The 23,875-nt window shown below is 53.2% G+C and overlaps 1 protein-coding gene across 1 annotated transcript in view; it reads right to left on the bottom strand.

Annotated features, from left to right (window-relative positions):
• Window positions 1-2,005, bottom strand: part of TGM2 (transglutaminase 2) — a 29,686-nt gene extending 27,681 nt beyond the window's left edge. The window contains exon 1 of the mRNA XM_081292626.1: window positions 1,850-2,005. Within this exon, the coding sequence (XP_081148752.1) occupies window positions 1,850-1,859 (10 nt within the window). The 5' untranslated portion in view covers window positions 1,860-2,005. The remainder of the gene's footprint in view (window positions 1-1,849) is intronic.
• Window positions 2,006-23,875: the final 21,870 nt, after the last annotated feature.

The raw sequence follows: 23,875 nt of genomic DNA, 5'->3' as shown, positions 1-23,875 counted from the left end.
GGCAGGACAGCGATAAGTGAAAGTTCTATTGATAATTTCAGAGGAACTGAAGGCCAGGTCAGGCACAAGGTAACAGGCAGGTGGGGGTCTGCAGGAAGCACACCCCTCATCAACACTGGCAAGTTCAAGGTGGAGATGGGGAAGCCCTAGGGTGGGGGAATGTGGGGCCAGTGGGAGGAATGTGGTCTAAATGAGGCAGGGATTTGTCCAAAATCACCCAGAAAGCGGGTCCTCCCAGTGGAACGCTGGTGTCAGGACACCTGCCTCCTACCCTGGAAATATCCCAAAATGAGGGCCAACAAGTTCCGATGACAGCCAGAGGGTCCGTGTGGACAACCTGCGCTTGAACCTCACAAAGATCCTTGGTCCACCTCCACAGGTGCAAGCTCTGTGGCCCCGGTGGCTCAGCAGGTGACTGCTTTGGGGTCTGAGTCAGGGCTATAGGATCCTGGAGCCCCACCCGGGGAGCCACCTAGCTACAGCTCAGAGCTGCTGCTCCACCCCCTCTTCCATTTCTGGGCCTTTCTCTCCTGGGAAAAAGAGTCCTCACACCCCTCCCAGCAGGACCCCATTATCATCACACCAGGGGAGGCCAGCAGCCTCTGCCAGGAGAAGCTTCCTGCCACCAGGAAATACTTTGAAAACTTCGGCCCCAGGGAGTTTCAGCAGGAAAGAGGTCATTGTTTCCCCCTTGAGGGTAGCCAGTCCCCGGTCCAAGGTGATGGAGCACTTTCTCAGCCTCTTGCCTGAAGCAAAGTTTCAAGAAGCCGGGATTGATGGAAAGAAGTTCCGGGCAGTGGGAGCCCTGTGGGAAGGAGCCCTGTGGCAATGGGGCTAGGGGCTCATCATAACCGGCTTTTACAGGTCCCCTAGCCCCACTGGGCCCCGTTTTCGGGGACAGGGTTGAGAAGCTTCACTGCGGACAAATGTCCATCTAGGTGGCAGATCACAGCATGCTGGGGAAGCTGAGTCTCCAAGAAGCGGGGGTCAAGATCACACAGCAGCTCAGGTAGTTCCATAGTTCCACCGGCCCCTCCCTGCCCCATCTGCCCCATGTCCCTCTCCTAGTTCCCTCTTCCCATGCCCCCAGCTGGGATTCTGGGTTCAGCAGTGTTACTCCAGGGACATCTTCCATAGTAGAATCCCTGCCCCCAGGACCTAAGACTGTGGCCCTGTGTGTGTGTGTAGGGGTCAGGTAGGAACTGTCCCTAGATCTCACCTCTCAGCCCTCACAGGTGCACCAAGGACTGGCACTATTTTCTATCTTTTACCGGAGGGGAAACTGAGACTCAGCAGGTGGCCTAGAGTTAGAGCTTGAGGGCGGGAAGGGAACCGAGGGGACAGGCCTGGTCTCTGCCCCCTCCCCACAGCATGCCAACTGTCTCCTAGAATCGGCCAGGCCTGGCCGCCACCAGGGACAACCAGGGACGCAGGCACCCCCGGTCCTGGCTGGCAGAGACCAAGTGAAGCTCGGTGTTCTGGGGCCAGGCCAGCACCCCTGGACAGCTTCCCACCTCGGACCGCAGGCACCCGCTCCAATTCACTGGCCCAGGGAAAGTGACAGCCGCGCGCCAGGAGAGCGTCTTCAGGTCGACAGCAGCCTTAGCATTGAATGGTCTCGGCGACCCAGGGGGACAGAGCCGGGGTCGTGCCCGGGATGGGGAACCGAGGGCCCGCCCCTCCAGACCCGGGAGCCCGGCGCCCGGCCCAGCTCTGCCCACCTGTTGCGCTCCGCGTCGGGGACTTGGCGGCCGAGCCGCGGCGGGTGCGGACCCCCGACCCCGCGGGACCCCGGAGACCCGAGAGGCAAGCCCGGTCCCTGAGCGGCGGCGCGGACTGGGACACTCACCCTCGGCCATGGTCAAGGGGGGACTGCGGCTCCTCCAAGGTCACTGCGGCGGGACCCTGCCGGTGCGGACCACTGGCCGGTGACGCGGGCGGCCTTAATTTATAGCCCGCGGCGGGGCGGGGCGGGGCGGGAGCGAGGCGGGCGCGGCCACCCAGCCCCGAGCGGGCGCCCCGGGACCCGAGCCCCGGAGGGACCGCGGCAAGTGCGCCCCCTGGCGGACGTCCGCCGCGCAGCTCGGGGACCGGGAGACAGCGCGGGAGCGGGACACGCCCACCTGGACCACAGCGGGACCCTGGGTGACAGAGACACTCAGATCCGACAGGTCACAGCTCGGGCTCTCTCTCTGTCACACACATAGCAGATACGACAGGGACACCCAGAGGCACACGTGGCCACAGACACACTCCAACAGACCAACTTGGAATCAGACGCCGCCAGATACAGGGACAGGCACACTGCAGGAGCCACAGGTGGCCTCAGACACGCCAATGAGGGGTGCCCAGGGGCAGCGGCTCACAGACAGACAGAGCTCCAGGCTGGCAGACAGCCCTCCTTGAGCAAAGCCCCATGAATCCTCCTGTGCTGTCGCCCTGCATCCTGTCCTCCCCGCACCCAGCCGTGGCCCACCCACTCATTCCTCCCCACTTCCCTCTCTCTCCTCATTCTTCTATCCATTGGCCTTCCTCAAGGGCCCACTGTGTGCTGGGAGGGAATAAGGCCAACTTCCAGGGACCCAGTCTCAGACCCCACGAATCCAGCGACTTGACTGGGGGCCCATCTTCCATCCTGTACCTCGGGCCCCAGCCTCCTGTGCTTCCTTACCCACTATGAGGGTCCTAGAGAGTCAGAGGCCTTCCCCAGCCCTTTTTCTGGAGCAAGTTTAGGTGATTGATGTGCTGGGGCTGTCGAGTTGGCCCCATTTCCTGTTCTCCTGTGGCAGGTAGCATAGGCAACCCTCCTGTGCTGCTGTAGTGTTTACTTGTCTCTAGGTCAAATGGACCCTGCCTGCAGCCTTACTGAGCAACTCCAAGACAGTGCTGAGCCCTGCTTACCTGCAGAACAGCCCTGGGGGTGGGCCCTGTAATTGCCCCATAATATAGAGGTGGCAGAAACCGTTCCCCGCAGCTGGTGAAAGCTCAGCAGAGGGAGCAGGCTAAGCATGTGTTAGTCACGAGGCCAGGGTGGCTGGGTGTGGTGGCGCACACCTGTGATCCCAGCTGCTTGGGAGGCTGAGGCAGGAGGATTGCCAGTTCAAGGCCAGCCTCAGCAACTCAGCCCGAAATTCAAAAACAATAAAAAGGACTGGGGATGTAGCTCAGTGGCAGAGCACCCCTGGGTTTAATTCCAAGAAACACACACACACACACACACACACACACACACACACACTTGCACACACACACACATGCACACACACATGCACACACATGCACAGAGACCAGCGTTCACGTCCCCGCTGCTCTGACAGTGCGTGGCCATGGAGGTATTTCAAGTGTCAGGTTCCTCATGGGCCTGAAGGGGACTCAGTGGAAATGGTGGGAACCGGGGACCCCTCACAAGGGGTGAGTGAGTGAGAACTGGGGTCTCTGAGCCTTGGCACAGAAACCAAGCGGGCACCTCACTTCACCTCCGTGCTCGGTTTCCTCGTCTGTGGAATGGGGATGGCCGCAGTGCCCACTCTGCAGGGGTGGTGAGGATGGAGTGAGGTAAGCCTGGAGAGAACTTAGAGCAGCAGCCAGCAAACAGTTGGTGCTCAATGGATGCTGGCTGTGAGACAGCCATCGGTTGTTCCTGGTTCCCAGAGTGGGGCGTGAAGCTGTGGGACCCTGCTGGCTGCCCGCTTCCTCCCTCTCCCACTGCACAGAACCAGAGCCGCGGTGACTCAGGCCCTTGAGCAACCCAGGACAGGGCCAGCCGGGATCAGGGCTGGCCTCCAGGAAGGTGGCAGGCCGAGGTCAGGGCCTTGCTGAGCCCAGAGACCTGGATTCCAGCTCCGGTGACCTGGTGCCGCTGGCGGGCTGTTTCCCCAGGTCTTCAGAAGGGCTGAAGGAGCCTGCCTTGCCTCCCCTGGCTGGAGAATAAGGAGCCAAACTCCATCTTGGTGAGGCCCAGAGAGGGTGCTCACGGGCTCAAGAGCCAGGGCAGCAGAGCGAGGAACCCTCAGCCTTGCTGGGGTTGTGCTGTGCGAGAACAGGAGGCCTTGTTACGCTTCGCTGTGTGACCCCAGGTATGTTATCAGACCTCTCTGAGCTCCAGTTTCTGCTCTATAGAGTGTGCAGTGAGTCCTCCTGCTGAGGTGAGGGAAAACGTTTGCACAGAGCTGGCCTCACCGAAAATACCCAGGAGACTACTTTACGAGGCTACTATCAAGAGTCAGGGCTCCCTCCCCTGGGGAAGGTGAAGCAGGGGGCAGATTACATAGAGTATTTGGTGGGGGGCTCAGAAGGGCTCCTGCTTCCTCAGGTCTCCTGTGCACCCAGGGCCACTGAGCCTGAAGCCCGCCATTAGGGAGATCCCGTCTCTTACTTCCATAAGGGTTTTCAGGTCTCAAGATGGGGACAAGGTGACTCTTGATCAACCTGAACAACCCATCACCAGCCAGGTATCCTGTTTAAATCTTACCGAAGTCCCATCCCTGAAAAAAATAATCTCATATATGATTTTTATCATTTGTTAAGTGAGAAACCTGGGGCTCAGAGAGGTGAAGTAATTTACCCAAGGTCACACAGTCCGGAGGTGGGTTACAGAGCCTGGGCTTGCTCTTCCATGACTCAAAGGTCAGTCTTTCTTCTTCCTGCCCCTATAGGGAAGCCCTCAGCAACCTGGATCATGTTCATGTTCTCAGCAAGTGAGGCTGAGTATGTGGGGCCTGAGAACCGGAGAGTAAGTCAGCAAGAGTTGAAGGAAAAATAGAAGGATGGAAAGAAAGGAAGAAGATTAAGGCTCAGAGAGGTTGGGCAAATCCTTTGAGGTCACACAGCATGACGGGGCTTCCAGGCTCAGGATCAACGCAGACATTCCCAAAGGAATGGGCATTTCCCCAGGACAGAGACCACCCTGGACGGGTGAAGTGGGAGGGTGGGGTAGCACTGGGTGGGACCATGATGGGGCATCAGGCCTCAGCTTTTCTGACAACGGGTGACTAAGGGGATGAGCAGCGTCTGCAGTGAGGGAGCCCCGGGTGGGCGGGACAGACAGAGGTGGACGGGCCAGGGAGGACAGGGGACTCCAGCAACACGCCCACGGTGCCTCGCCTGCCTCGCCTGCCACCCCTGCCCCTGTGCAGTGTCCTGGCCCCTCCTCTGCACAGTGGACACTCTGAGCTTCCATTCCTGGGGACATGGGGCCACTCTACAGACCCCACAGGACACTCCACCTGTGCCCAGATCCACCCTGGGGACATTGTCCTCCAGTGAGGCTTTCCAGTTGGGATGGCCTCCTCCTTAACCACCCAGCCTCCACCAGGCTGGAGGCTGCATTCAGAGGCCCTTCCCGGTCCCCCAGAGACTCCCCTCTTGCTGCCTCAGACCCATCACCCACAGCAGCTGGTCACAGCCTTGGTCATGTGAGGACTCGTGTTTGTTCCTGTCCTCCTCCAGCCACGGGCTCAACATGTTTGTTGAATGAATAAGAGACCCATAGCAAAGAGCAAGAAAACGAGAGAGAGAGAGAGAGAGAGAGAGAGAGAGAGAGAGAGAGCGCGCGCGCACGTCTGAGCCAGGCCAGGTGGTGTCTAGGGATTTATCCATCCCTCTTGACAGGATTTGAGGTCCCAGCTGCGCCTGGCAGGACCTGGAGGCAGGGCAGGGTGCTGGGCCTCCCTCGATTCCTGTTGGGAATCTGGGCCCAGCGAACCCTCCATCTTATCACCAACCATTGCAGGAGATCACCGGGAGATGGAGCAGGAGCAGGAAGAAGACCCTGCAAAGCCTCAGAGAGGACAAGCAACTTTTCCCAGGTCACACAGCAAGACAGAGAAGAGTCAGGGTGGGGCCTCCAAACACACAGAAAACTGAGTCCTGGCTCTGTGCCTTGAGCTCTGAGTGTGAAGTCTGAGAAACTGCCTCGTTCCGTTTGCAACTGGGTCCCGCATTATAGCGGGGTGGGGAACCGAGACGGTGAGCATGGGGCCTGCCTGGGCTCTGCTGCTGTGGGCCCCAGCCCTGGCCTGTCACGCTGGCTGAGTGGCCCCTAGCCTCAGCTTCCTCTTCCACCTTCAGGAACTCAATACCGACCCCCAGCAGGGCAGCTCCCAGGAGCTCAGAGAGGAAGGGAGAGCCTCCCGGGGAAGCGGGTCCTTTACTGTTGTCATTACTAAGTGGCACATCATCCCTTTGAACTGATGCATAACCACGGTACGTATTTGCCGGTGCTGCGTAATATTTCAGCACACGTCCTCACTGGGTGAGATGAATCAGGGTGACTGGCGCGTCCACCAGCTCAAACATTCATCCTTTCTTTGTATCGGGAACATTCAAAATCCTCTCCACCAGCTATTTTGAAATATGCAATCAGTTGTTAACCAGAGTCCCCTGGAGAGCGGCGGGACACCAGGAGTGACTCCCTACCCCTGTACCCACTCACCATCGGCCACCCTGGGAACGGGGGTTTCGGGATGCGGGGAGCAGGTCCTGCCCACCCCAGGCAGCGGGCCTGGACTTACTAAAGGACAGTTACTCACAAGGAGCCATCGTTGACTTGGCATGTAACCCTAGCAAGACAGTCACCCTCTAGAACAACTCCAAAGGCAGGAGACATTCGGAGCCGGCAGAAGGAACAGCAGAGGCGAGCGGAACCGAGGGCCGGGGTGGGAGCGGCAGGGAACCGCAGGGAACCGCAGGACGAGCAACGTCTGGGGCCATTGCCCAGCCTCACAGTGCAGTTGTCAGCAATCATGACAGTGACCCAGAGGCTCCCTGGGAAGAGGGACTTTGTGACCTGTGCTTGGGCCCTCGAGCTACTTCTTCCTCCACCTTCCCTAGAGCATCAAAGCGCAGGATCCAGGACACTGGCTTGGCAGCTGGATGGACCTGGGTTCAAATCCAGCCCTTTCGTCGGTCGCGCTCCTCTGTGACCTCCTTCCCAGCCTTCTTGGAGGGGACCGCCACACTTAGTGGGATCAGGACTCAGAAAAGGCAGCTGATTGTTTGTTCCAAAAAGGAGTGACGTGTGGGAACAGCTTCTAGAAAAAACTTCAGAACTCTTGAGTTCAGTGGAAGAAGCCAGCCACCAAGGACCACATGTTCTGTGACTCCCTGTACCCAAAGCCCAGAAGGGGCAGGTCCTTAGAGACGGGAGAAGCCCTACGGTTGCCAGGAACAGGCAGTAACTGATGACGGGTATGAGGTTTCCTTTGTGGTGAAGAGAATGTTCCAAAATCAGATTGTGGAGTTGGTTGTGCCAGTCTGTGTGAACAACCCTCCCCACGGATGACTTTTATGGGGTATGAATTATCGTTCAATAAATGTAGTGCTAAAAAAATGGTGGTTGATAAAAAAAAATTCAGGAACACAGCTGTGAGGGGCATCGTGAATCTTGTCCTGTTCTCACAGCCAAAAGCCACAGGGAACCACTGTCCCGTGGCCAAGGGGATGCAAGCCGCAGGGGCCTTTACAGCATTGCTTGTTATGGCAAAACCCAGCCACAACCTAAGTACCCAGCAGAGGGGGATGGATAAATAAACTTTGCCTGGGAAATTACTAAGTGATTGAAAAGGAAGAGGTGCGCCTCTGTGCGGGCCCATAAAGAATTCCAAGTCACAGCTCTGAGGGAAGAAAGTAAATGGCAGGATGTCATGTGGGGAATGAGACCACAGACCAGACCCGTCAACATCTGTGGGAACAAACAAGTAAACAAACACAATATGTAAATATCAGCACAGAGATGGCGGAGAAGGCAGCTTGGAAAAACCCACTCTCAGTTGCTGAGGGTGTGGGGGACAGAGTAGAAGGGGACTGGGGACCAGGACTGGGGGATGGGTAGTGATTCCCTGGTGGTCAGAACATTTGAAAGTAGAGAAACGATTTTAGGTGTCACTTAGGTAATTAGAGATTTTTTTTTTTAAAGGTTAATGTGTTCTACATTGAGAATAGAGCTTTCATAAAAATGGAAATACTCCAAAATAAAGAAATTCTGGCAAAGTAGGTAAAGAAAATATAGTCAGAGATAAAACAGAAACTAAATGTGCCAAAATTAAAAAAAATAAAATAAAATAAAACGCTGCAATCAACCCAGAAAATACTTTGTCAATATTAGCACAGTTTTACAAAACCCAGCCCACAAGCAGAGCTCGAAAATAAAGAAGAGATTCAGGAACGCGCCTACGGCCAAGACTTGGAATTTCGAGAAGTGTGCACTGAGTTTCTGTTTCCCTCACAACCCTCCGTGTGTCTTAAAGTGCTTCTGATCCACCCCACCGCCCCAGGCCAAAGTCCAAGGAATTGCATCAAAACTCCTGCCGTGAAGGAAGTTTAGAGAGATGAACCCACTCGGCCAAGGTCAAGGTCACACAGCCCGGGAGAGATGAAACGGAGGTGCTCACGTCCACTCTTGTAACCAGGGCTGCGGGAGGATCTGCAAGGGCAGGTCAGCCTGGGCGTGTGTGCCTGGCCCAGTGCCCAGGGGTGAGGGGGAGGCACCACCCACCTTCTGCAGCACTTCCTTGCACCCCTGTCCCTAGGTTGAGTCACCGGCTCTGTCTGCCTGACACACCCAGCCCGGTCAACAAGAGTGAAACACACTTTCTTTCATGGAAATAAATGGCTCTCTAGGGCCGTGCTGAGCTTGTTGATCCAAACTGACTGCTCACTCCTCCGGCCTCTTTGATGAGCCTCTTGAGTGACATCTGCCTGAACCGAATGCCTGGAGGCCTGGGACCCTCCTCTGCTTGACCTAGTTAGTCTGCACCCTGACCTTCGCACCTGGAGGGGCTGCAGTTCCAATGTGCTGTCACGGGAGATGGGGGGTGGCCTCTTTGCTGGAAGGGCAGGGCTTGGTCTCCAGGACAATAACTTCCAACACCTACAGGCCTTGGCGGTTGAGGCCGCCATCTTGGTAGAAGCAGCTGAGCCACTGTTTTGCCCTGGGGTCACTTGGCCCTTCTCCGGAGGCTGGATGGCACTGTCAATCAGGTGGCCTTCCCTGTTCTAGTTAAGGGTGGGTCTGGGGCCCCACTCAGCCAGCCAGACTGTCCCCTGGGACTCTGAATCTTCCAACTCCAGCTCCAGTTCTAAGGAGGGAACGTGCTGGTCCATTCCTAGGACTACTTCAGGTCTGGTCTTTCGTGAAGCCGGGCTCTTTATGATTTGGTTGAACCTTTTTTCTTAAAGTCAGACTGATTGGGTTATAATTTACTACGATTCACCCAGATCTCATTACGTATGGTCCGATTCACCCCAATGATGACAAACGTGTTCAGTCATGTTTTTTACACCACAGTGGTGACATCTGCCGAATCCCTTCCCTCCCGGATGGCCCTCCCGCCCTTCTGCAGGCCCCTCTCTCCCTCTCCTGTCGGACTCTGGCCACCACTGATCTGGCTGTTGCTCCTGGGCTCTGCCTTTCCTAGAACATCACAGAAATGACTCCTGTGGTGGACAGCTGTCTGCTTCCGGTTCCCTTCCTTTGCCCTGATGGACTCCGTGCTTGTGTGACGCCCAGACACCGACAGCTCCTTCCCTCTGTTACTGAGTAGCCATTTCATTTAGTGAACATGCCACAATTTATTTGTACACTAACCAGTTGACGGACTTTGGGGTTGATCTAGGTAATTATGAATGGAGACTCTGTAGATGTCCAGGTGTGGCTCTTTGTGGGGACAGACATGTGTCTTCTCTGAGTAAACACCTATGCACTGTCCCCACATCCTTCCAACTGATCTTTTGGACGTCATTAAGCTGCCCTGAGTCTGTGCCCATTCACACACCAGGGAGCAGGTTGGACCCGCCCCTCCCCACCCCTCCTCTGATTCTTCCAGAGATCCTGGGAGTGTAGGATGCTTGGCCTCATTTTACCCAGGAAACCAAGGCTCAGGAGCCTAAATAACCTGCCCTGGGCCACACATTTGATTTGGGGACTTGAATGTAGATCAAAGTCACCAAGGGAGCCACAGAATGCTTTCTAAATTCCCAGTGGCCCCGAGGGCGGGGAGCGGCCCCCAGTAAAGGTGCTGAGAAACCTTCAGGGATCATGGTTTTCAGTCGATGAAATGGAAATTTCCTCCCTGTCTCCAGGCCCCAGTTTTCCATTTGTAAAAAGATGGGGCCAAATATACTTTTTTTTTTTGGTACCGGGGATTGAACCCAGGGGCCCTCTACTACTGAGCCACATCTCTGGCTCTTTGCATTTCTTATTTTGAGACAAGAGTCTTGCTAAGCTGCCTAGGCTGGCTTTGAACTTGAGACCTTCCCTGCTCAGCTAAGATCTCCAGCACGCACCACAGTGGGCGGCTCAAATAGACAGCCCCAGAGTCTGTGCTTGAGGCACACTTGACTCTGAGCGTGGCCTCATCTCAGCTCCTCTCCTGAAGGAATTCCAGGGAACGGGGCTGGGGGTGCGGGGTGGGGGCAGCGCTCCTTCCCATCAGCCCCTGCGGGCATCTCCTGCGCTGGCATCCTGCGCTGGGTGACCCCAGAAGAGCAATTTGCACTCCCTGCCTTTTTGGATTAAAAAAAAAAAAAGAAAAAAAAAGGATACCCCTGTCACCTTGGGTTAGCGTCACCCTTTCTGCTGAGAATCTCCCACCGCACGCAGCCCTCTCTGCCTGTATTTCCAGAATGTTCAAGTTTCTAAACAAGACCTGACAAGTTGGATGGCTTTTTTTTTTTTTTTCCTTCTCAAGCTTTTTAAAATAAAATGAATCGCCCTGTTCCATTCTGGAGGCCCAGATTCGATTAACCCTCTCGTTTCCTCCGTGGTGGTGGCTGTGGGCATGGTGCAGTGCAGACGTGGGAGGAGGGGGGTGACAGGGGACACTCTCCTCCCAGGTCACCACTCTCCCAGTGCTAACAGGCCGTGCCCAGGCTTCAGGACCCCACAGCTCTGGCCTTTCAACCTTGGGTGAGTCTCCACCATCTCAGATCCCCAGTTCCCTGGTGGACACTAGTGGAGCTGGGATGGCCTGGGGGCCTGTCAGGGTGGGTCCTCCTCCTGCATCCTGGTACATCCTGCCACCAGCTGCCTCCCTGGTCTCCCCACATCCAGCTGAACACAAGGAGCCCCCTCTACTTCCCACCCCTCTCCTGCCCCTTCTCAGCTGCCCTCAGGTGGCCCCAGAAACCCACAGGAGTTGCCTGGCCGGAGCGAGTGTCCCGGGAGGCAGAGGTTGCCTGGACCTGGCCTCATGAGTCCTCCCTCGGAGGCCCACAGGGAGCTGGGCTCACCAGCCTCTGTCTTCCATGGACTCTTGCTAGGCCTTTCCGTGACCCACTCCTTACAGGTGGAGAAACTGAGGCACTGGCCCCCTTCCAGGTCTTCCTGGCTGTCACCACCTTCTCTTTGGCCTTCCTCTATCAAGGGGCAGTTGGAGTGAGGTGTGGGAGGAGCTGGAGGAGGCTCTTGTACTGGCTGTTCCCTCTGCCTGGGATGCTTTTCCCTGCCATTGTGCCTCGTCTGAATGGCAGGCCGCAGGGAGCTTGGAGAGAGCCTGACGGTGGAGATTTAGCCCCTACCTGTTAGACGAGGTGTGGCCCTGGAGATTGCTTCTCTTTCTAGGTCCTGCTGTTCTCTTTAGTAAAGCCTACTGATGGCTCCTCTGGGGAAGGCTTGGGACCCTTGGGAATCCAGATGAGAAAGGGACTCTGTCTGGCAGATCAGGCCAGGCTCTGGGGGAGGTGACAATCTGGGTTTTGCAGTTTAAACAGGAATTAGGCAGACAAGGCAAATAGGAGCATTCCAGGAAAGGGACCCGGCTGTGCCTACAGGGGTGAGGTCAGAGAGGTGAGGGAGAGCTCAGAAAAGTACGTGGGAAAGCGTCCACCCTCGTGGCTGGAGTTTCAGGGTCCTGGGAGGAAGGGCAAGGCTGGAGAGATTGGCCGAGCCTCGACCACAGAGGCCGTGTACCAGGCTCAGGTTAGGCCCCAGGAGCTGAAAGGCTTTAAGGCCAAGGAGTGGTATGTTCGGGCCTGAGTCTGGAAAATAATAGGGTCTCATTAATTACGGACTTTTAGAGCCTGAGTTCAGTGATGTCATCACCCTTGGGCTCTTTTAAAAAGATGAGCACATGGAGGGCAGCGGTGCCCACAGCTGGTCAGGGCAGGAGCCTGCTCCCCCCGGGCTCTGCAGGGGGTGCTGAGCCTGAGACAGGGATGTGTTTGAAGATCCTTGAGGTAAGTTGTCCCCATGGGACCAGGCCCCCGCCCTCACAATGTCCCTCCATCTGCTTCTTTCCATTGGTCCTGCCCTGGAGTCTCAGAAGACTAGAGAGGGTATGCCAACCCTCTTCTTTTATTTGTATTTTGTTTTATTATTTCGGTTTTGTAGTCTAGAGACTGAACCCAGGGTTGAGCTACCCCCGAGCTACTTCCCCGGCCCTTTTTATTTTTTTATCTTGAGTCAGGGTCTGGCTAAGTTGCCCAGGCTGACCTTGAACTTGTGACCCTCTTACCTCAGCCTCCTGAGTAGCTGGGACTACAGCGGTGCACCATGGCGCCCAGCAGCCCCTCTCACGTGGTTCTTTCCCAGGCATGTGACCCTGGCTCTGTCCCTTGACCTGGAGCTTCGTTTCCCATCTGATTGACAGGTAGGATCAGTGTACCGATGTCTGGTGCTGACCTTCAAGTCCTCTGGGGTCCCCTCCAACTCCACAGTGGTCCTGAGGAGGAAGGAGGCCAGCCATGACCTGGTGCCCTGAGTGTGGGGCAGCAGCTGGGTGCTGGTGAAATGGAGAGACTGAGACCCATGATCTGCCTTCTTAGCCTAAGCGTGGGGGAGGGTGGCGCAGAGCCTCCCAGGCCTCACTGTTCTCAGCTTGGTCCCTGTGCCCCTCTTCGCCTCAACAGCTGTGCCAGGGACAGTGGTAGGAACCACTTCCTCACTGAGGGACTTTAGGGCCACCCTGAAGAAGCACAGGCCACCCTTCCCTAGTGTCCCAAGAAACCTCTGTCTGGCTGAGTACAGCTGGTGACGGTGATGTAAGGCCTGGTTTGGTGGCCAAGGCAGCAATAGCCCCGGGGCCTGACCGGTGCACCCCAGGGCCACAGCTGAGTCATTAATCCTGCCCTGAAAGGCCCTTGAACGTGACCTCGTTCAGCCTCAGCCACATTCAGACCCGCACTTGGGAAGGATGGCGTGGCTTTCGTGCTTGGCCAAATTTAGACTGAGGGAAGCGCTACCCCGCGGGAATCCGGGTCACCTTAGGAGCTCCCCTCCACTCTTAAGCTCCCAGAGAAAGGCCCAGGAATCCCTCAGGCAGCAAATGGTGGCTCACTGATCAGCAGGTGGGGAGCGGTGCCCACTTTGGGCCCGGCTCAGTACCAGGCCCTGTGGGAGGCAGAAATGAGCTCAGCCAGCCTGTTTCCCTTCTGGGGCTCTAACAGAACATCTGTGGCTTTCCCCTAATTGATATTAGGGATGCACGCTCAGGGTTTGACATTTACAAAATACATTAGAGCCCACAGAGGAAAGCGGAAGTCTCTCCACACATCCCCAACAGAGAGAGCAACTGTTAACATTTTGCTGCGTCTCTTAGTGTTGCTGTGTTAGACTTAAGTATACGTGTTTATATAAACTTATAAAAATACACATTTAATTTCCAAAAATGGAGTCTCTCCATCTGAGGAGTGTTTATCCAGTACCCACCCGTGTGCCAAGTAGGTGCCAGCGGCGGATAAGGCAGATGTGGTTCCTCCTCTCAGAAAATTGTCCCAAAAAGATTCGTTTGTCTCCTGTCTTTTTTTCAGAGTGAGTCTAACATTTCTCAAGTTACTGTAAATATTTCTACAACTTATTTATCAAATAGCTGAACCCTAGTTTATCTTCAGTCCCCTTTTGTTGTACACTTAGGTTGCTTCCCAGTTTTTTAAACTACTGTAACAGTAGGGTCCCTGTAGCCGTTGGCTCATGTGGTGGGCTGGCTTCAACGGCCTTCTATGTGCCTCCCCACACTGTAGGGGCTGGAAGAGTGAAGATTGCATTTCCCAGACTCCCTTGCAGCTAGGGTGTGCAGACCAATTAGGTTGTGCCCATTTTTTGCACAGATTTTAAAGGCTGAAATACAGTGGAGATCGTCTTTCTCCTGCTTTGGCGGCTGTGGAAGCACTGAGACTGTCTGCGGCAGAGTCTCAGTGCCCAGTCGCCAGTTCCTGGGTGTCCAATGAAGGTGGTGAGACATCGGCAGCATCTGACCTCTGGGTTAACACTAAGGTGACAAATTCCTCAAAACAGTAGTTCCCAGGCTTCCAGATTATGGCAGTCAGCAGTGTCTCTGGGCCAGTTAGTTCTGTGGTGAGTCATTCCTAGAGACCCACAAGCTACTTCTCCAGGTCTTTGAATGATTTCTCAAAAACCCAACTTCCTGTTTTAAATCTCTTCCTGCTTAAAGTAGTAAATACAGCTTTCTGTGTTCTGCAACAAAAGCCTATGGAATGTATGCTAGGTCTCTGAGCCTGTTTGCAGTTACTTCCTCAGAATAAATTTCTCACTGTGGAACTTTTAGTCCCAGAATTCACTCTTTCTTTGCTTGGTTTTATTGAGATATAATAAACAAACCACAAAACTCACCCATTTAAATTATACAATTTCATGGCTTTTAGTATATTTGTAGAGTTTTTGATCCATCATTTTCTGCTTTTAGGACATTTTCTTCACCACAAAAAGAAAATTTATCTCCATTGACATTACTCCTCATCCCCCTCCTCAATCCTGGGCAACTATTAATCTATTCTCTCTTTCTTTTGATTTGCCTATTGTGGACATTTTGTATAAGCAGAATTGTAAAATATGCCATCTTTTGTAAACAGCTTGTTTCATTGAATGCTTTCAGGGTTCGTCCATGTTGCGGCCTGTATCAGAATATCATTCCTGTTTTTTGTTGGATGATGATCTATAACGTGGATATAACACACTTTATTCATCCGTTCATCAGTTGGTAGACGTCTGGATTATTTCTACTTTTAGGCTCTTGGGACTGATGCTGCTGTGAACATTTATGTATATTTTTGTGTGGATGTAGGTTTTAATTTTTCTTGACTATACATGTAAAAGTGGGATTTCTGGATTGCATGGTGACACTGTGACGCTTTTTGAGCGGCTGCCAAACAGTTCTCCAAGGTTGTTGCACCATTTCACATTCTCATTAACAATGCATGGATTTCCAGGTTTTCCACACTCTCTGGAACACCTAATATTGCCTCTCTTCTTTGCTATAACCTTTCTAGTGAGTGTAAAGTGGTGTCTCATAGTTGTTGTTGTTGCTTTTTATTTTGGTTGTGGGGAGTACTGGGGATTGAACTCAGGAGCACTCAACCACTGAGCCACATCCTCAGCCGTATTTTGTATTTTAAATTTAGAGACTGGTGACACTAAGTTGCTTAAGGCATGGATAAGTTGCTGAGGCTGGCCTGGAACTTGTGATCTTCCTGCCTCAGCCTCTTGAGCCACTGGGATTACAGGTGTGTGCCACTGCACCCGGCTCGGTGTCTCATAGTTTTGATATGCACTTCCCTAATGGCTAAGGATGCTGAACACTCTTTTCATCTGCTTACCACCCATTCATGTACCTTCTGCAGAGAAATGTCTTTTCAGATCCTTTGCCCATTCTTTGGTGGAGTTATTTGATTTTTTATTATTGAATTATAGTGTTCCATATATATTGTGGATAAAAATACCTTAAGAAGATTTGTGATTTTTCAAATGTTTTCTTCCCATTCTGTGGATTGTCTTTTTACATTTTTGTAGCCAAAAGTTTTTAATTGTGAAACCCAATCTATTTTTTTCTTTTACTGTTTCTGCTTTTGGGTGTTACATCTCAAGCTATTATAAACCCAAGGGCATGACGGTCTACTCCTACATTTTCTTCTAGGAGTTTTATAGTTTTAATTTCTACACTGAGGTCTATGATCTGTTTTGATTTGATTTTTATATCTGGTATGCCTGTATTATTCAGTTGTTCTAACACCATTCATTGAAAGACTATTCTTTCCTCTGTTGAGTGGCCTTGGTACCCTTATTGACAGTCAATTGACTATAAATATAAAAGTTTCTTTCTGGGCTTTCAATTCTATTCTCCTAACCTATATGTCTGTCCTTATACCAGCAAGGATTGCTGTCTTAATTACTTCTGCTTTGCAGTTAGTTTTGAAATTAAGAAGTGAAATTCTGAGCCCAGTAGTGCATGCCTGTAATCCCAGCCTCTTGGGAGGCTGAGGCAGGAGGATTGCAAGTTCAAAACCAGCCTCAGGGGCTGGGGATGTGGCTCAAGTGGTAGCACGCTCGCCTGGCATGCATGCGGCCCGGGTTCCATCCTCAGCACCACATACAAACAAAGATGTTGTGCCCGCCGAAAACTAAAAAATAAATATTAAAACATTCTCTCTCTCTCTCTCTCTCTCTCTCTCTCTCTCTCTCTCTCTCACTCTCTCTTTAAAAAAAAAACAGCCTCAGCAACAGCTAGGCACTAAGTAAATCAGTAAAATCCTATCTCTAAATAAAATACAAAATAGGGGTGGGTATGTGGCTCAGTGGTTGAGTGCCCCTGGGCTCAATCCCCCATTACTACCTGCCCCCCCAAAAGAAGTGTCAATCTTCCAATTTTGCTGTTTTCACTACTTGGGGTCCCTTGTAATTCCATATGAAATTTAGGGGGAAGAAAAGAGCCAGCTGGATTGTGACACAGATTGGCACAGATTGCATCAAATCTTTAGACCCATCTGGAGAGTATTGCCATCTTACTAATATGAAGTTTTGATTTATGAACATGGTATGTCTCTTCATTTCTTTAGATCTTTCATTTCTTTCAAGAGTGCTTTGTAGTTTTCATTCCACGAATCTGGCACATTAAATTTGTTCTCAGTAAATTTCACTCTGAAGTGCTATTATAAATTGAATTGTTTTTTAAATTCTGTTTCAGATTTTTCATTACTATCATATAGAAATACAATAGACTGACAATTTTCTAGTTGATTCCTTAGCATTTTTGATATGTAAGATTATGTCATCTGCAAATAGAGATTGTTTGGCCTCTTTTCAATCTGATGACTTTTATTTTTTGTGTGCTAACTAATTGCTTTCCTTAGAACCTCCAATGGACTGTTGAATAGAAGTGGTAAGAACTGAAGTCATTATCTTGTTTCTGGTCTGTGGGAGGAAACCACCTAGGTTTTTGCCAGAAAGTAGGATATTAGCTGTGGGTTTTCATAGGTGCCCTTTATCAGGTTGAGGTCGCACCCAGTTTTTAGGGTTTTGGTTTTGCTGTGTGAATCATGCCCTTGGACATACAGAGCCTTCCCCCGGTGCTCCTCCCTCAGCCACATCATTCCAATGACAAGGAGGTCACTGTGAAGGTGCGGCCTCCAGAAATGACCAACACTCTCCAGGTGATGACTGGTCACAATGCGGGGCAGTGTGCATGGGCAGGCACAACTGTCCCTTCATCAAGCTGTGACACTCCTGCTGGTGGAACCCGGTGTAAATCTGGCTCTTTGGCAACTAAGATCAGTGCGGATCCTTTTATGAACCACATCTACCCTCACCCCTGTCAATCCCAAGCCCCCGTCTTTAATAACTTTTGACTGAGATGCAGCACAGCGATGGTTAATTTCATGTGTCCACTCAGCTTGAGCACGATACCCAGGTATTGGGTCAACAGGATTACAGGTGTTTCTATGAAGGCATTTTCTAAAATTTTTTTTCAGATGAGATTAACATTTAAGCCAGTAGACTTTGAATAAAGCAGGTTAGATCACCCTCCATAACATTGATGGGCCTCATGCAGCTAGTGGAGGGCCTTAGCAGAAAAATATCCACCACCCACAGGAAGGAAAACACTTTCCCACAGACAGCTTCACTCTTGCCCTGCGACATCAGCCCTTCCCTGGGCCTCCAGCCCGCTGCCACCCCCTAAGCCTCCCCCACCCACCGGCAGGTTTGGAACTTGTCAGCCTCCATAATCATGTAGGCCAGATGCTTAAAATAAACCAGTTTTCAGTTCCTCTGGTGAGCCCTGATATGCACACTCACACACAAGCACACACACACACACACATATATACATACACGCACACACAGGTACATATATATATTTGAGTGCACTTAAGTGATACATTTACACACACACACACATGCATACACGTGTGCACACACATGTCAATACAGTGCCCCATCTGTAATACCAAGGAAACATGAAAGGGAAGTAATTTACAAGAAATGATGTGTATTTCAATATGTTCTTGGGAACAACTGCCCGGGAAGGCAGGAGGAAAATGTCAGATCCATATCTCTGCATAATGAGGGAGTTTGGATTCCGGGGACGTAAGCAGACCAGTCACCATGACACGTAAGAAGTGCAGGAAAATGGAAGGGACAGGAGGTGCAGGTGGAAATTAAAATAAAACCTGCTGTCAGGGCAGGACATAACAGATTCCACTTATTTGTATGTAATAAGAGAAAGAGAAATCACCTCAGTGGTAGGAGGGAGCACGTGCGGGGAGCACTGCAGCCTGTCGGGAGGAGGGATGCAGGACGCCCGCTGGCGCACAGGAGGGGTGGCGGTGGGTCCCACAGAAAGAACAGCGTCCTTGGCGGCCCATCCACCAGCAGAGGAAGCCTCTGTCTTCAGGGGTTAGAAAGCCCCTTCTGACTACGTGCCTCATCAGGCAGAGGCGACAAGTGACAGTCACCAAAAGACACTTTTCATCCAACATCGCAGAGACAGCGCGTGGCACCCTGATGCTGACAACTCCTGAGTCAGATCAAAAAACAACAGGACAGCCCCAAACCAGTCATCCCAGCACACACTTCTCACAGGACAGAATCAGAAGGACCCTCCTTCCAGATATGCAGTGACATTGTTTGTAGCTCTACTATTTGGCTAATAGTTGGTTCTAAAATAATAGTCACATCTCCTCCATCAAATACTGGCAGCTGGTCTTGCTGGTTGCGGGCACCTATCCCTCCAACGCTTCCCCTGTGAATCTGTAGCTGGAGGTGGTCTAATACTTGACCAGACAGGCTGGGCAGAAGGAGAAGACGGTTGGATAGTTGGGTCCCTGTCCTTATTCCTTTTACACTCCCCTGACAGTAGCAACCTTTCCCAGAGTTGTTGAGTTCTTCCCGTAACTTCTTTTATAAACCTTTCAGGACTGTGATGTACTAAAGCCCGACTGGTTTATATTGGTTTTGAATTTTCACTGGTGGACATTTGAAAGTTGCAGAGGATGTGGGGCAAATTTCTGTTGCATGAGAGTGTTCTGTGCTTTGTCAGATCCCCAGGATCCCTATTCTCGCACCCAAAATGTCACTAGAGCCCCTACTGATTACGGCAGCCAAAAATGACTTTATAATTTATAAAATATCCCCTAGAGAACTGCTGATTTCAACCCACGTCGAATCCTGTTCTCTTTGCACAAAGCCAGTGCATGATGTTTGAGCCTAAGAATACTACTGATAGATATTCCCTCTTAGGAAGTTTCATCTTCTTATATTCAGCTATCCGTCCTGCTGACCAAGATCTTCAGACAGCCTGGCTTTACTGTCCCAGGTCTTATTGCTCCTCCCAGCCATTTCCACTTTAAAGTGATTGATAGACAAGTCGAACAGGATGGGCCTGGGAACACCCTGGACCTTCCAGCGGCCTGTGGTGAGCTGACACTTGGCATCCCCTGGCTTCTGGCTCTGTGTTGACCTCACAGGATGCACTAATGTGTCGTCAACTTGTTCTTAGGATGCTTTAGTGTTAGGAGCACAGCAGGATAGGAAGGGTGCAACTCAGAACAGGGAAGGGACTTGCCCAGGATCCCCAGGTGAGTCAGTCAAAGCCAGACCATCACAGTCTGCCCCGCACTGACGCCTGATCCAGGCCCCAGGGGTTTTAAATTCCTCTGGTGGAGACTCAGCAGCTCAGAGTAGGCCACGGTCTAATCTGGCCTAAAAAGGGGTGGAATCCAGGGGCCTGCCCCAGCCAAGCGTGCGGTAGCCACAAGTCTATTTTGGCATCTGGCTTGATGCCAAAGAATGGGCGGGGAGCCAGCACTTTGTGGAGAGCCTGGGGTAAGTGGCCTCAACTGATCAGCAGCTGCCCACTCAGGCATCTGGGATGGGGTAGTGGCTAGAGCCCCACATGGACCGCCTATGCTCCAAAGCAGGGACCTCACCTCTTCTGTCCTCTAGGGCCTCAGTTTTCCTATCTGTAGAGTGGGAGTGGTCACTCCTCCTTTGATCACCTTCCAGAGATATTATAAGGGTCCCACAAGCAAGACTAGACTAGTAGGCTTTCTAGAACATTCCAAAGACATTGTATCGTTCTGAGAGTACCATCAAAGGAGTGTGAGCAGAGAAGTCGTCTGCCTTGGGTTTGGGCAGGATGTTCTAAATGCTGTGCAGGAAGCACACGTTGAGGGGAGTCTCAGAGCTGATGGACAGGAGAGGGTGCTACTGCAGTGATCCAGGCGCAAGTGAGAGCAGGGGCTGGGGAGACAGTGAGATTCACCCCAGAACTGAGTGTGGGTGTGAGAGAGAGCACGGGAGGTGAATGCAGGGTGTTGACCCTAGCAGGGGACTTGTCATGGGGTGGGAAGGCTGCGGGAGCCGCTGGTTTAGCCTGGGACGTGTGACGTGAATTGCCTCAGAGTCCAAGTGGGAATGTCAGACGCTCCTCATTAAATTAAGAAGCCCTGGGGCCACTCCCCAGTTAGCGGGTGACCCGTCGATGCACTTGACTTTCAGAGCAACACCGCTTGGTCAGGAGGCAGGAGGATGGAAAGTTCGAGAAGCAGCAGCTGAGCAAAGAGTGAGAACAGAGTCCCAGAAGGCCCACAGGGTCATGCTGGACCAAGCTGTGTTCCATCCTCCTGCCTCCTGACCAAGCAGTGTTGCTCTGAAAGTCCAGTGCATCCGTCGGGTCACCCGCTAACTGGGGAGTGGCCCCAGGGCTTCTTAATTTAATGACATTCCCACTTGGACGTCTGAGGCGATTCACGTCACACGTCCCAGGCTAAACCAGTGCCTCCCGCAGCCTTCCCACCCCATGACAAGTCCCCTGCTCGGGTCAACACCCTGCATTCACCTCCCGTGCTCTCTCTCACACCCACACTCGGTTTTGGGGTGCATCTCACTGTCTCCCCAGCCCCCGCTCTCACCTTGCGCCTGGATCATCGCAGTAGCACTCCCAAGTCGCTGGGATGACAGTCGTGCACCACCATGCCCAGCTCTCTGCTTAGCTCCTCAGCACCGGTGCCTCATCTCCCACTACCTCCCGTTGGGCCTCCGCTTCAGCCCCACTCCACGGCTGCTGCTTTTGTCCTGCGACACTCTGCATAGAGCTGGAAATACTCAAGGCAGCCTGTTTGCAAACTCAGGTCACCCCGAGCACCCCTCCCTAGGGAGGCAGAATCCATCGCTGCTTTTGGGTAACGCTGCACCAGGTGAGTCGGTTCTCTTTAAGAGGAATTTTATGCCCGCAGAAGGCTCTGGAACCATCCCTGCTGCTGAAGGGTGAGGAATGATTTGCGAGTCGGTCTCCGAGTCTGTGCAGTGGGCATCAGGTCTTCACCTGAGCCCACGGGGAGAGATGAGCGGAGAAAGCCCAGAGCTGTCCTGCCTCTGGCTGGGCAGTGGGGCCCCCGAGCTGGTTTCTGGATCCAGCTCGGATTGAGTTGTGCTGGACCCAGCCTGCCCTGTCCTCCGCGTGCCCACATCTCTTAAAGGAGCCCTCCCCCAGTCAGAGACAAACCCCTCCACCGCAGCCCAGGTTCCTTTGCCTGAGAGTCTCCTCCTCCCTCCCCCCTTTCTGTCTGACCTGCTGCCCATCTTCCTGGCTTTACTCAGGCCCTTATAAAGTAGATCTTGAAGGTGTGGACTTCTGGACTCCACAGGTGCATGGACCCCAGTGTGAACCACAGGGCATGTGCTGTGCCCCAAACTCTCACTCCTGACTAACTACATATTCAAGCCCTCAGAGGCACTATCATTTGCCCATTTTACAGACAAGTACACTGAGGATCAGACAAGTTGCAAGGCCAACTTTGGAGTCAGAAAAAAGCAGCCGTCCAACCCTTACCCACCATGCTCTGTTGTTCAGAGACGTTGCCCTGTGACAGTTAATTCCTAGGGTCACTGCCACTGGCAGCACCCCAGGCTCAAGCCCATGCACACTTCAGGTCCAGGAGAGCCAGGCCTTTTGGGGTGGCCTCCAGGGGAGATATGTCCAGGCAGAAAGCAGGGGAGACCAAAGTGGGGACGGGTTGGTGTCAGACAGGGTGACTGAGCCAGGCCAGGGTCACTTGCTGGCACCTCCCACCCCAGCCGAGGCTTGGCTGGGCCCGGGATGGGGTGAAGTCCTGTGGGCCAAGGAGGGGCTGCCCCCAGAGACAGCCAGGCCCTGGAAAGCAAGCCTCCTCCCTTGGCCAGCTCAGCCTGCCCGGCCCTGCAAGGGCCTTGGTGGCAAAGCCACTGTCCCCAGGACCAAGGCTGGGCTCCTGAGGACTTTCAGCCCCAAGAGCATGTGTCCCCCAGTCTCTCATCATGACCCTCTCCTGATAAGAGACCCTTGTTTTATCCCTAATCACATATTTTGACCCTTTATTTTCCCCAGAGGGAAGAAACGGGCAAAGAGTCCCAGAATGCCGGCCAGGACTTCTAAGCTGTCCATTTAACACCGGGGGAAACTGGGGCACCGAGCAGGGAAGTCACTTATCCAAGATCAGCCAAGGAGCAAAGGGTGGCCCTGGGACTAGAACTCCGGTCGGACAGTCCCCCTCTCCACAGCACCACTGCGACTCCCAGAGAGGGTGGGGGAGACTGGGCGGGACCTGCGCGTGCTGGGCCCCCAGAAGGGAGTGTGACCATCACCCTCCAGCCCTGCAGACGCTGCCACGGTGCCAGAGCCCGCACTGTCTTTCACAACGAGAGGTTTGGCTCAGGGCCCTTCAGGGGACGAAAACCATTTTCTTAGGAAAAGGAGAAACCAAAAGAAAACGCAATCAAACAAACCCACGATGGGCAGCGCCCCCCCACCCGCCGACATCTGAGCCACAAACTCAGACGGGGAAATCCGAGGTGACCTGGTGACTTAATCCATTTGTTCGTTGGCTCATCCGGTCTGTTTGACCACCTGTATGGTGTCTTTGGGTCCTCCCTTTGCTGGGTCATCAGGTTTCAGCTCTGTGCAAGCCAGTCCTGATTCTCCAGGAGACCCGAGCTCTGTGCTGGGGCAGGAACAGACGTGGGTGCCCAGAGAGGGTGTGGGGCCCAACCTGAGGAACAGCCTGGGCACAGTCTGGGCAGGGAGGGCTTCCAGGAGGAGGTGACCCTGCATTGGCTCTGAAGGCTATGTAGGAGTTACCCCCGTGGGCAAAAGTGTGGTTTTCTGATAACAGAGGGATTGACCTAAGTGAGGGCGTCAAGCGTTACTGGAGGAGGAAGTGACGTCTGAACTGAGAGCGAGAAAGGAAGAGGCACAGCAGAGACTGTGGGAATGGCCGGTGGCCCAGGACTCCCCTGGTGGCCCCTTGGCCCCAGAAGCCCCTGTTTGGGACACCTGGGCGGAGCCTCGTTTCCTCATCTGCACAGAAGGCGGAGGGAGCTCTGACCCCCAGACACCCACTGAGAAATGAGGGCAGCAGCCATGGCAGAACTCTCTGGGCCCTCTGTCCCTGTGACCTCAGCCTTCCTCTCTTTGCCCTCTGTGGTCAGACTGTGACCTCTCGACTTATCAGCCTGTCCCTCAGGGCCCCACTCAGTGCCTGGGTTGCACAATGACTGCCAGTTCCGGATGGGGCAGCCAGCTGGGGCGGGCTCCCTCCAGGCCAGACAGTCTTTGTTGCCTGCTTAGGAAATGTCAGCCCATAGGGACACTGACCTGGGGTCAGCGCTTTG

Source organism: Spermophilus citellus (assembly GCF_964194105.1).
Source record: "Spermophilus citellus genome assembly, chromosome: 4".
Classification (NCBI taxonomy): Eukaryota; Metazoa; Chordata; class Mammalia; order Rodentia; family Sciuridae; genus Spermophilus; species Spermophilus citellus.
Note: the sequence above shows the minus strand (reverse complement) of the source record. Positions and strands in the feature narration are given on the sequence as shown.